Raw genomic sequence first — 19053 nt, 5'->3', positions numbered from 1 at the left:
TCCAGGAACCAAAGGTTCTTTCATTTCTGTTTTTAGTCCTCTCGTTGTAATGTACAGTAAATGGTGTACAATTTACTGTGGTGGTATAGACACAGTCCTTTGATCATGAAAAAATTCAAATAAAGCTTCAGTAACTTGAAATACGTGTAACTTGTTTATGAATTTGGTGAATTGAATTGAAGTCTTTTTCCATTTTCTTCGATTCCAAATCAAGTTAACAGTGAGCATCACATCTGATTTCATTGATTAAATTCAGTCAATTTATTTATAAAGTAACTTTGTTGTGAGTTACGATCTTGGTTTCTCCTTGGGTCTGTTAGTATAAATATACTGTTTTGTGTATAGTGTGTCATTGCAAGATGTTTTGACATGCTAAAGTTGTGTCAAAAGAAATCTGGGGTGCACTATTGTACATTATACAGATCCCTCTTATTCATTGTCTCATGTTCTGATATTTCACAGGAGTACATCGGTCTCCTTTAAAATGTGGTAGGTGTTTTTAAACTGAACATGTCCTTACTGTTATTATTATTGATTTTTTTATACAAAGGAGAGTTACAGTGAATGATGCATGAAGGAAGTAGATTAACATAAAATGAACACAAAGACTTTATTTGAAGTTAAAAGGGATTGTCATTTTTATTATGTGTGTGGTTATTTTAATTTGAACCATAAGGTTGCATGTGTAAGGAATCTGCACACATGTTTTAATACTTTAAGGGGAATTATGAATTGTTATTGTGCACAACTCTTGATTCAATTTTTCATTTACCCACATACACACAAGAGAGGTCAATTGCAATTATGATTGCTAGTCATTTTATGATTTTATGAGCATACAGTATGAAGTATTTTAATGCGACTAAAATGCAAGCACAAGAAAACACCAACAAGTTCACTCTAGGTTATGCACACATTTATTACAAATACTACAGCTACAATTACTAAACAGTACAATGACAACATATTAGAAACAAGACACATGAGGGAAAAGAAAAAATGTGTCAGAAAAAATTATTAAAGTCAACTTTTCTCACAGCTGACATTTTGACCTGTTATGGCAGAAAAAGCACAAATATAACCAATAATATTAATTATTGTCACCTATTTTGGTGTGCCAGCTGGCAACGAAACAACTTGAAATACCAGGACTCCGGGACTGGAACTGCTCAGAAGACTGCAGTTGTTATCATTGTTATTTGTCACACCTGAGTATGACAGGTCTGAAGTGAGAAATTCTATTGGTAAAAAGGGCACATTTGATATTTGCTGCAAGAACACCAAGTCTCTTGCAAATAATGTGTGCTAACAATGCTAACAATCCACATTTTTTCCACAAAATGTATTGGAAATAAAAATGTTTATTATATCCCATTATAGAAACAATGTTAACAGTTTTTGTAAAAATACAAAACAAAGCAACTTTTTTGGTCTTTGCTGATCATCTAAGTTCAACTTCCAAGGCTTTAAAAATAATGAACAATGCTCTGTCTATGAACATGTACCGCCCTGGTCTGACTCCAGTAATATTGAAACAGCTCATTTCACTAAAGCATGTAGCTCACAGCAGGCATTTGTACATGATTCCTGCATGTACAAATGCACCATGATTCATACCCCATGCTCCTGAAAAGCTGGAATGGATCAAGAGCAGAAGACACATTTTCTTAAAGGTTTAATTAAGTGTAACTTAATTACATCAATCTCTAGAGGCAGGAATGCACAAAGCATCTAATGACTTCATTTTGACAGAACACATCAAGTCAAAGTTTTGCTTTGGGAGCTGAGAGCTATCTTATTGACTTCCCTCCCTTGTAAGAGCAATGATTTGTATTTATAGGACTTCATGCTGACTTTTACTCTGTATGCTGATGTGGTTTGTTGCTACTACTGCACAAATTTGCAAAAGCCGTCTCCACCACAGCTACCACTTGTTTTGGTTCTGATCTGTTTGTGTGAATTCCGGAGAGGGTTGTTATTTTCATGACAATTCTTGCCAGGGGGTTATTTGCAATGTTCCTTGGATGTTATCATCTTGCTGTGTGATATAAGTTGTTATGCTGTATTATCACAGCAGGCAACATCTCTATGTGCAGAACCACAGCAGGCCACCAGATGGAGCCAGATATGTCTAAACTAGGCAAAGTCTAAATTCTCTGTCCCTGCTGTGTGAACGCTCTTGGCTTCTGTGTGGTGCATGTGACACAACTTTTGATGACAAAGGTGACTCTAGTGTCATATGAAATAGCCTGAGATGATGATAAATAACGTTCTAACATTCTTTGGGTCCACAATTAGAGACTGCAAACAACAACAAGAAAGTAAATGATTAGTCACTAACTATACAACAATATTCATTTTTAAATTTGTTTTAAAACCTTTGGTGCTTGAGTGTGATGTACTGCATATCATTACATCATCGTCCGTCTTAGAAAATATGGCCCACCAAATAAAATATAAACAACAAAGCAATTTTAACATCTTGCTTCTTTAAATTTCTAAATTCTATTATTGAGTATGAGCTCCTGGAAATGTTTTAGTGTTTGTTTGTTGATATAAATTCATACTGGAAATATAAAGAGAATGGAAAATGGAAATACATGTACATAACAGGTACCAAGCCCTTACTACAGTACAGTATGTTCTAATGGTGTGAGAGGAGACTATAACTTGTCCAAAAGAATTACTTAACAACAGTGTTGGATATCTCTTTTTTTAGGTTCTGTACACATAAGGGATCTGTAATAAACACAGTACTATGTGAGGAACTATGTGAGTTCACTGTATATTAAATAACTCAGTTTAGGTAAACAGAAAACTCCTTTACATCTCCCTCCTGTTCCGCATCCTCAGCCCGCTCACCTCTTGAGGCACGTCTGCATGGATGTGACCGTCACCCTCCACAGGTGCTTCCGTGAACATATACTCCTCTTTTACCTCCTCTGCTTCTTCCTCTGGGTTGGAACCACCCTCACAACTGAACAGCAGGTTCTCTGCCTCCATCAGCGGATCATCTTCATCACCTTCCTCTGTCCCTTCGTCCTCCTCTTCCACCTCTGTCCCATCATCCTCCTCCTCCTCCTCCTCCTCCTCCTCCACTTCATCTTCCTTCTCCTCTTCCTCCTCCCCCTCCCCCTCATACGTATCCTCTTTAGGGTAGTGGAATACATCTTTGTGGTCACTGAAACTTATTTGTTTCTTCCCTCCATTAAGACATTGTAGCTCATTGCTCACCTCCAAACCAATTCTTTCCTGCCATGTTTCTGCAGCGGGCTTGGAAGAAGAAGGACAGAGCAAGTGTCTTTTCTCTGCTTCAGCTTCCTCCTCCTCCTCCTCCTCCTCCTCCTCCTCCTCCCCCTCCCCCTCCTCCTCCTCCTCCTCCTCTTCCTCCTCCTCCTCCTCCTCTTCCTTCTCCTCCTCCTCCTCTATATCATCCTCTTCCTCCTCATCTTCCTCCTCTTCTTCTCCATCTCCCTTATCGTCCTCTTCATCCTCCTCTTGCACTATGGACAGCTTCCTTGCCATTATCTCTTCTTCCTCTTGCAGCATCCTCTCTGCCAGGGCCTCGGCAGAGGGCTGGTAGACTGGCTCCTCCAGGGTAAAAGTGTTGAATCCATATTTGCCACAAGGATCATCAAACTCTGGGTAGGTCTCATCTGGGTAGCCTGCATTGGTGTACAAAAACAGACATTGCTTGATTTAAAGCATGGCACTTTGGGTGCATTAAGCAACTTCTTATCCTGATACATTATTTAATCACTTAGGAGACAAAATCATTTTCTAAAATTTTGCAGGCAGCTTGGGGTTTGAGTTTTAGGCAAATACCTTCCCAGTCTACACCATAGGGGACCTCCTCTGCCTCCATCTCTGGGGAAGCTCCCTCCAAACGTCCCTCTTGAATCAGCTGTGTGATCTGTCTAAGTTGCCTGAGTAATTTCTCCTCCTTCTTTGATGTTGTAGTTTTACTCCTTCTCCGTCTTCCACTAGGGAGTAAGTATGGAAGTAGACTCATTGCAGTGCTCGGGTCCATTCTTATACCATTTAATGTTTATATGCAATTTTTCTTTTTTTGTATTATCTCCCAAAATGACACAAGCATTTTCCAACAAAGTAGCAACTGGTTTTCCCTTTCCTCATACATGAATTCATCTTCTTAACAATTAATGTTATTAAGACCGATGGACAGCACTTCTGCTTTAGTAAAATATGTCAGCGGCCTTTCCACCTTTGACTAATTAACCATTACATTTTTAGCCTTTTATATATATATGCCAGTATGAAGCTGTTGCTATGGTCCTCCCGTTATGTGGCAGACAGTGAAGAGTAGTATGTTAAGAGAATAAATGATCAATCTCTTACCTCCCAGAAGCACGTTTCTTTTCAGAGACAATCCTCTCAATTATCTTTTCCGTTTGTATTGCTCTCTCATGAAGACTGGCAAGCTCATGAGCAGTTACTATAACATTTACAAGAGAAAACATTATATTAATATATATATCGAAAATATAATGTATTTCTGCATTGCATACAAAGATTATACATTGTGTAGGTGCGTAAACTGAGATATTGACATTTTGTACTGTACATACCAAATTCCCTTTACAATAACAAGGGTCAACATTGTAATTCTGGTTAAATGAGAACATAGAGAGACATCAGATGGGCACTGTATCACTGAATTTTGCTGCTGTACTTTTGGTTTGACTATTCTTTTGCTGAGCCACTTATCAATGATGGAAAAAAGCCAAATGTTTTTTCCATGAGAAATGTGTTTATAGAACCTTTGAGTCCTTAAAATGTTTCAAGAAAACAAAATACTGTAGCTTTGTGATTACACGTCACAAATACTTAAAATTAAAAATAAACTTACTAGGCCTAGTCTCCACGTTTGCGTTGGTTATTGCTGTGTAGTTTCCTGATTTAGTAGTCTTCCCCTTACATGTCAGCTGTGAACATAACAACGATTTTGATTAGAGTAACAGAACACAGCAATAGTCATCATAAGGAAATGTGTACTGTATATTAATTAGCTTAAATTCTAAGCATATTTGTAATAGGCTAACACATTGTATTTGTGTAAGTGTTAATAGTATTTTATATTCAGTCTGCCTATCATGCAGGACAGTAATAGTAATCACCTTATAGATTATATAGAGGATGTAAAGGAGGATTCCAAAGCCATATATAGGTATGACTTGAGCCATCAGATTGTATTTTTTGCCTCGTCCAATCCCTTTTACTTTGGCCATGATCTCAGCACTGTGTGTCATGGTGTAAGATGGGTCCACACCCCAACGTTCTGGGTCCTCTGGTAATGACAACTGGTGCATCACAGGAGGGTAGAAACCAGGTCCAACTAGAGAAGATAAAAATCAATCAATCAATCAATCAATCATTAGAGCAAATCTTCTCTGTAAATATTCCACAGTAATTGCTCCCTCAAGTGGTGATAGCTATTTTTCTCATTTCTTAAATAATGCAAATTGCAAGAAGAGCTGACAATAATAATAAAACATATATTTATATAACATATTTCAAAACAAGTTAAATTGCTTTACATAAAATAAAATAGATTGTAAAAAGCTGATAATAAACAAAATATAATAAAATGAAAACATAAATAATGAAAGATAATAAAACCAATAGTTACATAAATAAAAGTTAGAAAAAAACCAGAAAACAACATCAAACTGATGTCAGGCTCTATTTAGGTCATTCACAGGTCAGTGTTAGGGAATAATGAATTTTTGGTCAAAGCCAAAAATAGTTTGGAAAGACCTTGGTGATTTGGGTAAGTCAACCCAAAATGTATACAAAATAAACCTAGGCCTATAGTAATGTGTTTTGTAAATTGAGGGCTTGCAGAGACAGTATTTTATAACATGTTAGGTGTCCCTTTGATATATTAAAAGCTCCCACAGTACTTCTATTGACTGCAAATGCACCCAATGGATAAAGCATATGGTCAGCAGCTTTTTAAATATGGTATATATACATTTTGCTCATTGCATAACATCATAATGAACATGAGCGCACTATGATGGGGCCTCTAGGCCTGGCGCACTATGTAAAGTCAGAGCACACAGCTGGCAACAACAACAGCAGCAATAACACAAACACCATTTGAGATGGAGCAGAATGGAGATGGGTGGATGGAGGATGATCTGATAAGCCGCCTTACCCTCAGGCTGCCCCATCTCCTTTTTCCCTCTGGGTAAAAGCATTCTGGGCAAGAAGAGAGAAACACAAAGAACAGAACATGATATAAGAGTAACCTTCTGGCAAGTTGTGATGGACATTTTGTCTCAGAGACTGACAGCCATGCGTTTATTTCAATTGAAGAGTACAGCTAGTATGCACAGATGTCATCTCTCATCTGGTGACGTTACTGTCCAGATTACACCAGATTAGATGTGCTGCCTTCAGGGGCTGTTTGAAATATTCGCTATAAATCCCCAGATGAGGAATCAACCGGTGTGCTCAAATGTGCATTGCTTATATCATTATTTATGTTGTTGTTGTTGTTGTTCTAAAAGTATCTGGATCTATTAACCACTTAACACACGCCCCTGTTTTTTATGCTGTTAGCCTAAACGACATGTCCAAGTTGTGAGCAGCACAGATCCCACATAGTTTGAGACTCAGAGATGTGTCTGGTATCATTGGAAAAGAAACACTCTCAGGATTCTTGTAAAAGTGTCTGTGTGATTCGGTGACTAGACAAAGAGTGGCAGAGGTTACAATGATGGGGTTGTTTACTCGCCCATAGGTTTGCCTTTACAATGACATGTGTACAGACATTCAGGGACCTCTCAGCAGGATATAGACACAATGAGGCCACAGCCACATGTCTTGGCTTCATGCAGTCCAAATTTGGAGTCAAAAGACCAAAAGATGAATTTTTCAGAATTATTTTTCAACAGGTATGTCCATGCGTTTTCCTTAGGTCCTTTTTGGAGACTCCAAATGGACACTTGGTTACCAAAGCTGTATATCCACAATCAGCACATGCTTTGGAGACATGTGCTGCCTAAACCTAAACACCGATTGGCTTGTGTTTTTGGTGTCGTCAGAAGCAGAAGAGGCTCACGGTCGTAAACATCTAGTCACGTGTACTCTGAGATGGACGTGCAGATCAGGAAATGACGTAAACGGACCGTATGGTTTGTTATTTGTGTTATTACGTTACGTGTTGGACTAAATACATGGACATATTGAGGAAAGTGTTTCGGTTTTATGGAAACGGATTTCATATTTCACAAGAATGGATATTTGGCGAGCTGTACAGAAAGTGCTGAGTCATAAGATGATCGTTGTGGATAAAGGGAAGACTTTGAAGGTATGTAGGCATTATAGCTTTTCTTACTTAGCTCAGGGGCTAGCCGAGCTAATCGCTAATACTATTACGGCTGTGAGCAACCATATAGGTCGTGAGTGGTCTTGAATGAATCAGGACAATCTAAGCTTTCCAACGATGTACGGCATGAATATATATGTTTAAGGGTTGGTGTTTAGAAACATCCAGAAGAACTTGTGGCTACCTCCTAACATCTGTCCCGTCCCGTAGGCGGAACAGCGTCCGTTAAGTGGTTAAACTACAAACTCCTACAGCAGCCCAACTATTCCACCTTTACATTTTGCCCAACAATTTGGAGCCGAACACTTTACAAAGCTCCTTTCCCATGGATTCCTTGGATGAAACCATGTCTGCCATTTTATCTTAGACTCTCTATCATTATTTATTTTGTCCTAAACACACACTAATACAAATCAGACTTCAACTTTTTATTCAAACGCACCATATTTCATAGATAACATGTTCTGACCAAGTAAGAACATTTTTTTCTGATGTAATTTTGATACACTGTTTTGTTTTGTTGCAATTCAAATGTAAGGAGTAAAGTGTGTGTTGTGCTATATTACCTACATTGGGTGCACGTGTTCACACGTTGGTTTTTTATTGTTTTGTCTGGGATTATCTCAGTAAAACACTCAAGCTCAAATATGAACCAGCGCCCTGTAGTAATGGATGCTGTTGCCCAGAAATTGGTGAGGAAAAAATACCGGGTTTAAGGTAAGACACTCCACTGTTTTTCCTGTGTGTTATGAGTGGTTTGATAGTTCAAGTGCAATAGTTTGTCAGGCTGATCAGTGTTCAAATTTGATGGAGGTGGCCAGATGGAAAGTACATTACTTTTATGATTGTACCAAAGAAAAAAAAAAGCAATGTAAAGATATAAAAGGGTTCACAGGTGTGTCTTTTCTGAGTATTACTGTACTAGCTAACATTTTTCCATTAGAATTGTTATAGTGTCATATTTGCCAGAACCATCATGTGGCATGACAGGTAGTGGAGAAGCAAAGATGAGTGATATATATATATTTCTCTTTGATTTTGGCAAAACCCACCAAAAGTAATTCATACAGGGTCTCTTATGGAGTATTTCCTAGCAAAAGGCTTAAATATACAACTGCATTTCAGATAAGGTTTTTCGAAGAGTACTTGAATGCAGCACATGACCTGTCAACCCATCCACTCTGTTGACCCTTTGGTGTGCGCTTCATACCAAACAGCAGCAGATGGCAGTGCAGGCTCAGGTACAGTAGGATGGCAGCTGTGAGAAAGGAAAAACACCAACTCTTAAGTCCCATGAGTCTAGTAACATTGTTTGAGTCACGTTGTTTAATAGATTGTCTCACATTTTTAGATTCCAAGTGACTAAATAAGACTTTTTGTTCAGTTTTAGGACACTGCATTTCAACCCCAAAGCCATTTACAGCTTGTACATTTTTAATTAAAGATAATACAGTACTGTATTGTTACAATATTACAACACACATTAAGTCACTTGAATATTCCCATTTAGTCCTCATGTGTGTGGGCCTCAATATTAGTGACCATGTTGTATTTTATTTTTCAATACAAATGAGCTGGTTAGTTAATATGTGTAGTGTTTTAAATTAAAACCAGAAAATAGATGAATACTTGAGGACAGACATTAAAAAAGAACACATAATGTGGATATTTAGACATTTTGATGGGGCGGTGCAAAATTTTGTTTGTTACACATGCATAAGGAAACTATGGATTCAGTATTGTAATTGCAGATGGTTATATAATAGCCCAGTGTGAGAGTTGTATGGGATTCTTCTACTACCAACAGTTACCATCAGTTTTTTTGTAAGAAAGGTTGGAAAATTAGTGTTGAACTTAGATAGGTTATATTTTTGGCAACTATTTTTGGCATTATGTTTGGCCAATTTAAAGGTGCAGCTGCCCAGTTTAACACTTAACCTTTAAACCAACATGCACAAAGGTCAAGTAGGTGGGACCTGGAAGACTTATTAATGGAGACCATGGCAGAGATGACAACTCCCACATATACTTTTCACAGAATACTTATCAAGAATCTAAAGGCTTTTTGAAACACAGATCAATGTGGTAAACCTTCAGAAATACCCAGTTAGTGCAAGGGTGGGATAAATAATTGATAGTATGTGAAATGAAAGATTATCTAGGTATAATGGTTGTTGCCTTAGAGGACATAAATAAGTCACTTTACACATCTTTAGACATCGCCATGGGCACTCCACCTTGAGTGGCAACAATCATTCAGGGAAAAAATAGCATTGAAAACACTGCTAATATTACAAATAGTTGTTGATTGACAAATTTCAGTAAGCTGATTTGAACTGGCCTGTACCCTTACTCCACTTTACAGCACATAATGTGCAAGATGGTGATATTTTTTCACCATAAATGCATTATGTTCAAAGTTGATCGACATCAGTCTACTGAAAAAGCAAGGTCACTTTAACATTTTTAGTCTTTCTAGCAGCATGGTTTTAGGAATGGCACTGTTGGTTTGTCAGAGTCTTGACCACTTTGGGTTTAGACTGAAATACTACAGTATATCACAACAGCAATTAGATGGACTGCTATGAAATGTTGTACAGACATTGATGGTCGAGAGAGGAGGAATCTCACTGACTTTGGTGAAGCCCTGACTTTTCCTCCAGCACCACCTTGAGGTTGATATTTGTTGTTCTGAATGAAATACCTAAATAAATATATACATATACATATACACACATATATATATTTTAACAGGTACTTAAGGTCACTTAAGTGATCTTCTAACATTAAAAGTTTTGACATATGCTGTGATGTATTTTGACATCTGCTTTGTGGATTGCCTCAAAATGTGGTACAGACATTCATGGTTCCCAGACAATCTATTTTAATGACTTTGGTTTAATTTTCCTCTAGTGTCACAATGAGGTTGACTGTTCAAGTTCCTTACTGAAATATCTCAAGAACTATTTTGTGGGTTATTGTGGAATTACAGTCCACACATTCCTGATCCCGAAAGGATTAGTCATAATAACTTTGAACTTGTGACTTTTCAGGTGCCATCATCTGGTCAAAATTTCATGACTATGAATGCCTCACAGCCAGAAGGCGTGTGCTAATTAAATAGTTAGTGTAAGAGCTGCTGGTCTGAATATGACCTTTTCCAGACCTTTTGTTTTTGTAGTGGTTAATGCTGAAACACAGTGCTTTACTTCCAGTTAAAAGCTCCAGCAAAAGCCACAGAAACAAATGATTGACCTTTTGAACAGTTCTTGTATAGGCTTGGCTCTTTATTAAACTGAATGTAGCAGCAACACACTATTGAACTAAAGACAGTCAGAATCTGCCCTAAATGCTGTGGCAGTATCAATGATGATGCGTTCACTTACTGCTTTACATACTGACTGATACAGTATGCATTTGAACCATGATGTTATCGCTCAGCCTAGAAAACATTTGAAGGAAAAAAATATTCAGTAACAGTGGAGGACATGAATCTGGGTAATCCTTTTCCTGGTAATTTACACCTCTGCCTAACAGCCTTTTATGATTTTTCACCAATATTGAAGACATTAAGAGGGTGGAGGATAACCGTTACCTTGATGTAGTCCCATTTCCATAAGTTTAGACACAGCCCTGTAACAGCAACTGACGTCTCTCTCTCACTGCACTACGTTCAGTGAGTTGAGTACAGGTCATATATATAACATTATATATGACAGACCATTTGATTGGGTGGTGTTTGCATCAAGTTGTCTCATTGTTCTGAAATAGATCCATAGAGAATAAACTGATACTCATTCAACTCTAACGACATTTTGACACTTGTTAAGGGAGTGGACAGCACTTATTGCACTTAAGGCAATTAACTACACAAAGCAGCAATCATGCACAGTCTACATAGTAACGATCTATCAAAAAATATTTTGTTTTTCTAATACAGGGTATCAAGAAAACAATTTTCATACAACATTGTGCATTGGCTTGATAGAATATTGTTGACATTTAATATGTTCATGCATGATATGCTGATAGATTGTGAACTGTAGCTTTCTTGAATGAAGGGAAACTTCACAAAGGCCAAAAAGTACTTCAGAGGAAAAGGAAAAGGTGTCTTTCTATAAGGACTATTCTACTGATAGAAGTACCAGGAAAAAAAAGAGTAGATAATCAAGACCTGCTCAGTAGTAACTTCCGGTGCGTGACATGGGTGAAGTCCCACTTTACCTCTATGAAGTAGAGAATCTTAGTCCTAGTAGTGCTCATAGAGAGACATCAAGGAGATTTATGCTAGATAAGGGAGGTCAAGGAACACTAATTCATTTATTTAAAATAAAATGTATATTTTACACAACGGTGTGTGTAGTTTTGTAGCATTTAAAACTGCATGCCTGTTGTCTGTTCTTTATTCTTTTCGTTTTTGACAAGCAAGTGAATTAAATCAAAAAGTAGTTAATTGATGGGTATTGAAAGGTAAGGAGGTTTAGTACAAAGAGTGCGAATCACTTAAATTTATCTCACTGTCAGTGTTGAAAATAGTGTTGGTGTGTTTGTTGTGCAGTATTATTATTGGCATCTGTTTTTGCCACAATGCAGGTATTCATTTCAATCAAACTATGGTTGTAGACATTTTTCAAGTTGGACCATGAACTGGTGACAACTTGTCTGCTACCACATGGCAGGCTGGTAGGTAGGGCTGTTAAGTGGTATCAAGTCTCTTGATGATCATCACTAAATGAGATATTGTAATGGCTGAATATTCACTTTTAATTTTCATACTCAAAACCCTGAAACATTTAGGTCTATACTTTATGTCCAAATACTTGACACAATGCATTGTGACTTAAAAACCTATGTATCTGAAATAGCTGAAAATTCTGCCATGGCTGGCATGGATGAACATTATTGGCCATGCCATACACCCCCTATAAGCTTTTAATCCTAGGAAACAAATATGCATTTGTGTACCCTCTCTGGATGAATGGATTATAGATTATCACTGCCAACCAGCATATGATGCCAACAGAGATTATGGCTGCTGTACGTCGAATAAAGCAGATACCACTGTTTGAGAAAATTTGGTATGAACTACTTCAAAGTAATATGGACATGCTACAGTATTTGACACATAGAGGGTATTATGGATTTTGGTAGTAAGGATTCTTTTTCATAAAGGATTTGTATTTTAAAGACAGTTGAATTTCGAATGGCCATTTTCACCCATGCTCCCAGTTTCTGTTTTCTATTCCTATTATTCCAGTCAACTCAACTGTGAACTGGCTCAAAATGTATTTCCATATTTCCCCCATAATTGCAGTATTGTTGAAATAAGACTTTCATCGTTCTCATGGAAACCCCTGAGTACACATCAAGCTGTGCAATTACTCAAAAAATAAAACCTGCTAATGTCAGAGTGGTGAAAATATCACAGTGCACTCCCATTCCCAAAATCCAGCTGGGAAGTATTAAATTTTGAATCTGACCACGTGCATATTCACAGCCACAAGCTCTTTTAAGCAATGACATACAGACTGTTGGCCCATTTTGGTTAGAGTCTTTGATGCTTTGTCTTTTTTCACTGATGCCATACTGGAGGTATGTCCAATTCACTTTGTGGTGTGCCAAATTGTTAATACCAGCACTTGTCTTTTATCTGTTTACTGTGGCTCTCTCTTATCAAGCCTTTAATTACTTAATTATTCTTCATTGGGCTCAATTAAAGCACAATAGACTGTGCTGCTGCAAAAGTCAACTATTTCTGCCACTGCAGAGCATTATACAAAGCACGGGAGAGATATGCTGTTGCAGTTGGCCTTCTATTATGTATTTGGAATAAATGAGATTCTGTTATTCTTTGGATGAAAGTCTGGCCTTTCTGATTATTATGCTAACAGCAAAATATAACATTGACTTTTATAAAATGTTCATGCTCCTCGAGTCGAGTGAGGAATAGATTCACATACATGGCAATCAACGCACCTTCCCCAAACAAAATTACTTTTTAGAAATAGAAATCGTTATCTTTCTCTATTCATGCAAGTGATTTGTTGCGCAATGTCACCTTACTCAATAGTAGCACACCAGGTTTACATCAGGTTTTTTCCACTCCTCCCCGTGCCTCCATCTAAATCACTCAATTTATTTCCAAATTGCATGTCGAGTGTTGGAGCAAGGGCTTATGGCACTATATTAAATCAATGCACTCCTATAGTATATATTTTGTGAAGGTTTAATTTTTTTCCTCTTTTTGTTGATATTGAGTGTCATAAACGACACACTGTCACACATTTGAAGACTGTATATTTAATAGAAGAAACTCCATTGTGAAAAGAGAATGAGGTGGATTAATGCAGCAGAAACATGCTTTGCAATATAGGCTAGACCTTGACTGTTTTTAGTTGTATGGTTGCCAGTCTGCACACTTTAATTCAGAAGGCAAGACACTATCACTAAGGGATGTAATTTGAATTTGTGTTGCAGACTATTACGAATGAAAACATGCACACAGAAGTCGTGTATATAGAGAACTTCAATGTAGGCTCTTGCTCATGAAAGCACAAATAAAGTATGTATGCAAAAACATGTTTTTCTATATAATTATAATATATAAGTCAGAGGTAACACTTTAAATTAAGTAGAGATGCTCTAATAGTGGTATTGGATATCAGTCTGATACTGACTCAAATAGCTGGAGAGTGTATTGGTAAACAGATACCACTATGTTAATATGTAACAATTCAGTAATATCTATGCTTTTATTTATGTTACATGTTGTTTTACAAAGTTATGAAAGCAATGTTTAAATCAGGCCTGATATTGCCTTACACATAAAAGAACAATCCCAGCTTATTACTTCTTCAGAATGGAAAAAAGTTGGAGTGGTGCATCCCTGGTATAGAGTTTCTTGTTTTATAAATGTTATGTTGAAATTAATGTGCATAATTGTTCCTCTATAAATCTTGTGTTTTTATGACTGTGCATTTCAGTTTAAAACAGTATACACATTTCTTAAAAGAAACTGGTGGGATCTACAACATCTCTGAACATGTCTGCTTTGCAAGTCTCAACCATAGGCTTTAGCTCCTTAAGTTGACACCAGTTGACACATGATCTGCTAATATGTTTCTGTTAAAAAAGCACCTCTTGGTTTATTCTTTGTCATTCTTTTAGTGGTATGTTCAGTGTAGTGTGTATCATGAAGACAATGCTCAGGAGAGTTTTTTTCTGAATTCCAGTATTGAAGCCAATTAAGTTCCAATATGGGTGTTATTGCCTATGTTTTTGACTGTTGAGTCCATCAAATTATTCAGTAATATGAAGTTATTCAAGTCGTATATTAGTCATAGTCATATAAATTACATGTAATTGACCTTTGCCAAGATAATTATTTCTTTTTGTCATTTGCTACTTTGATATTAGCTGTGCAGAGCCTGTGCTTACATTACCTTTATTCAACATGCACTTTTCCATAATTTCTTATTTGAAAGCCTTTTGTGTTGTTGAGTGTGCATTTAACCAGTACTTAGACTAGTAGATTCCAATGGTTCATCTGGTTCATATGAGAGCACTGAATCCTTCTCGCTTGTTGCAGAGGTGGATTTGTTAATTGTTTCTTACTTTGTTTTAAGTGGTTTTCTTGTTTGTAGCTATCAGCTGTTAATTGAAAGAGACAAATCTAGTGTGGGTAGCAGGCACCGTTATCACGTTATCCCAACTCATGGTTCCACCTTGTGGCAGTGCTATGCAATTTCACTCTTTCTTTTAATCTGTTTGTCCTGTTTCCTGGTGACGTTTTTGTGTTCAGGTGTATGTATAAATAAAGATATATGTATGTATGTATGTACGTATGTACGTATGTATGTATGTGCATGTATATTTATTAAAATATATTTTTTGTGCACTTCAGGATCTCTGCAAAGTCCGAGAACTTTAGTAGTTGTTTTTTTCATTGTTGATTTTGCTGCATGTGTGTGCTCCATTTTGTGGATTAAATAGCAGTTTGTCTCTCATGTGTGGTTGAGGCACCTTGAATGCCCTTAACCAGCACTAATAGGAGATAATGATTGGTGCTCAACAAAAAGAGAGATTCATTTTGAATTATTAACAAGTTAACTTTGTAGTGGAGGCACTTTATCCCCGAGGACAAACAGCCCAAATGTTTGCAAAATATAATTAAGCCGAGGCATCTTTAAATGTCATTGCTGCCTGTGCCATGTTTCAAATTGTTCTGCATCAACAGAATTTAACGAGATGGCTAAGGAATCCATTTCCTGCAAGCATGTGATAAGCCACACATAGTGGAGCACTTTCATTGATTGCCAAAATAAAGCATTTTGTATGCAAATGGGGGAATGGAGTGGCTAAGCTGATTCAGCCTCATGGACACCAAATAATGGTCTTTACAATTAATACTTTTACATGCTATCCATTGAAAATTTCATCTTCCATTTAATGGCTCTAAAACATTTACACATGCCCAGAAAAGAGGGGGAAAAATGCACTGTGTTCCAATGGATTAATATGAAAGCCAACAAACAAATAAAGCCATGCATCCCTCCCTACCCCCAGAGTATTGGTCCCTTTCCTGTCGTCTCATGCTCCTGCACATTTTGGATTAACAGATAATCTTTGAACATGAAGGAAGGTCTGCTAACCCCGAGGGGGTGGGATGTAGTGAGTGAAAGAGAGCACAGGATTGGAGGCAGGGCTTCATTGTTTGAATGTAATGTGCTTGTCTTGTTCTTGTAAACATGCAGCTCTTTTTGTTGCTGTGATACGGCCTTAAATACCCCTCGTTCACTCTTGCAGGTTGTGTTACAGGAGACCCACAGGTCTGAATAGATAAAAAGGGACTGGGGTAACATGGATGTCAGCAACAAAAAAAAGAGAATGTCCAAAGGCAACCTTCAAGTAAAGAAGTTTGTGGGGACCAACAAACCACTTGTAGTCAATTAGTGTACCTCCATGGAGCATACTGTTGACCTGTCTAGTCTCGTCTGTTTGCCAGTTGTGTTAAAAACAACCACGGAGGAGAGGAAGGTACATTTGGATGGACTTTTTTTCCCCCTGACCTGGCCAGTTGATATTTGGTCCAGTTTGTGTCCTGAATTGCCTTTGTGTCCAGTTCAGCCCTCTATGCTTTTTGTTGTGTCTTGTTCGGTTTTGTGTAAGCTGATGGTGGAGCCACATCTTCATTATGCATCCATCCATACAGGTTCTGTTAAGAGGAAAATTATCTACACATTTAGAAAACAATATGGACAATTGTCGAATGTTGTAAACATTGCTATCAACAGCGTTTATTTTAGTTGATTCATTGTTGTCAAATTATCAAAGAATTTACCAATAGCCAGTCAGAGCTGCATGTTTATCCTGTCAATAACCTTATAACATTTCTCGTATTAAAATGTATTAATGGAATAAAAAAAATAAATTTAATTCATTCAAATCCATCTCATGATTTTATATATATTATGAAAAAAACATATGTACTATATGTTATATATGATTGATATGATTTGATGGAAGATTAACCATCTAATCCACTTGCTCAAGTTATCTCAGACAGCCAGAACACATTGCTATTCAAACCATTGTCATCAGTTAACCACATGTGTTCATATTTTGTTACTGCCTACATCATTTCCACTGGAAGGTCAGACCAGATTTGTTTTGCATGGGCTAGCTAAGAAAAAACTTGTTTCAATAACTAATATGTGCTATTCTAACTGTTGAGATTGGCAGGACAAAGTCATTTGGCATTGACGCACTGTCACCAAAACAAACACCACATACTGCATTTATGATGTATTTTCCTCTTGCTTCCTTGTTGAGGATGCATCAAAATGCATTAGCATTTACACTGAAGAAGATATGTGGTCGAATATGTCCCAGACCACCTTGGCAAGTGGTGTGAGTGATCGGATTACAGTATGTTTTGGTGGCCGTTTAGTGCTGTCCACTTGTGATCCAATCAACTAGAGACGCATGTTAAAATCAACTGTAAACATGGTCTAAGTGTGTATCCTTTGTGTCCATTCCTGCGCCTCCTGAAGACTCTCTGTGTCTACTCCTGTATTGACTTTGTGATGTCCTGTGTCATCTTTGTCCTATTAAAGGTTACATTTACATTTTCAGTGGAATTATTGTATAAACCCATACAGGTAAATAGTGGCAGAGTTTTTCATGTTTACCTGCCAAAAAAGATTTTACATGTGAATTAACACATTATTTTACATAACACATAGGTGTACGCACTACGGTATTCCTTTCTTGAATTAGTTAATATCTGATCAGGCATGACATGTAACAACTAGCATGTACACACTGATATGACAGCTTTATTTAGTCTACTACACATCTGTTTCAATAAGCCTATCCTACCTAGCCTCTGTACATTAATGCTATTTGTAATGATAAACAAGCATGTTCATTTGTATTTTGGTCAATGAAAAAAATCAGGTCTCATTGCTTATTATATTTGGATTGATTAGTCTTCGAAGCATCAGTCTTGAGATTTTGGTCTGGTCATACAACAGTATGCATTAAAGAATTACTTTGTGCGGGTAAGTGAGATGTGATCAGATCACTTGAGAACATTTCTGTCTGGGTTGTAATGGAAGTCTGAGGCAGATACTTAAATTTAGCAAATACTGTACAGATTATAATAATTGACACTCTGCAATAACAGGTAGAGCCTACTGAATTTGTTTGAGTTTCTTGATCCAAACACTGAAGATCCTGGTTCAAAATGGTTACATCTATAAGCTTAAATGATAGATATGACAGGAATGAAAGTTTAATTGGGAGAATATGAATCCTAAAAACATTTCTAAAGAAGACACATCACTGTTGGGGTTGTGGGAACTTCAAAAACACTCACACTGTACAGTGATCTCTGTCCAAGTACAGACACTGACTATATGGTCTGCCATCAGGTTACTCAGGAAATGAATGCCAATTACTATCAGCATTTGAGCATTCTGTTTGCACATGAATGAAAGCTGTTGTAAAGGGGAGCAACGCTGCAACACTAGGAGGCAGAGATGGACAAAAGACTGCAGAGTAAAGAAAGGATTGGCCTTTACCGAGCCAATAAAATATGCCTGGATTGGCTCTTAGGATTGGCTCGGGACATCTCTAGATTCAATTGTTTATTCATATCTGTATATTGTTTTACAATGATAGGTGTCACTGTTGTGGTTGACATCAGTGAAAATAGAATGTTCAATATCAATACCTCTAGTGATTAATTTTATTGATTTTCATTTCTATATTTGAGTGTTTTAGTTTAGATGCTAGTTCAATGACCAAATATGTCTTGCCAAGGTTTGTGTTGTACATCAAAATATGTTCTCGTCTTACTTGTTTCTTGTTTAACTGAAAGACCTGGTCCAATATCTCCCTTTATATTTTTTGCGCTTTTGCCCTTCACCCCCACACCATGTCCTCTTCAAAATATCAACCCTGTATCATTTTAGAGTCGAGGAGAGCAGCAAAAACTGTTGACAGCAGTGTTTGAAGTAAATGAGAAAGCTGAACCCTTCCAGAGCCACTGAAAGGCAGCAAGAGTGCAAGATGGGCAAGAAGGACGATGATGATGGGACTGACCTTATGATAGGTGAGCGTGAGGAGGCCTGAGGACAGAATCCCCTCTCTGCTGCCCAGGCTGGAATTTTGTGCTTGAGAAGTGTTTAACT

The 19053-nt window shown here is 37.3% G+C and overlaps 1 protein-coding gene across 1 annotated transcript; it reads right to left on the bottom strand.

The window, feature by feature from the left end:
• Positions 1-2823: 2823 nt before the first annotated feature.
• ric3a (RIC3 acetylcholine receptor chaperone a) lies at positions 2824-6299 on the bottom strand. Its single transcript, XM_053319525.1, has 6 exons — positions 6182-6299; positions 5139-5356; positions 4871-4946; positions 4360-4456; positions 3826-3983; positions 2824-3665 (listed from the first exon to the last, which is right to left on the bottom strand). The coding sequence occupies exons 1-6, from the start codon at positions 6297-6299 to the stop codon at positions 2824-2826; spliced, it is 1509 nt and encodes a 502-aa protein (XP_053175500.1).
• Between the last annotated feature and the right edge of the window lie 12754 nt (positions 6300-19053).

The sequence above is a fragment of the Scomber japonicus genome, chromosome 1, assembly GCF_027409825.1.
Source record: "Scomber japonicus isolate fScoJap1 chromosome 1, fScoJap1.pri, whole genome shotgun sequence".
NCBI lineage: Eukaryota > Metazoa > Chordata > Actinopteri > Scombriformes > Scombridae > Scomber > Scomber japonicus.
This window is presented reverse-complemented; position numbering and strand designations above follow the sequence as displayed.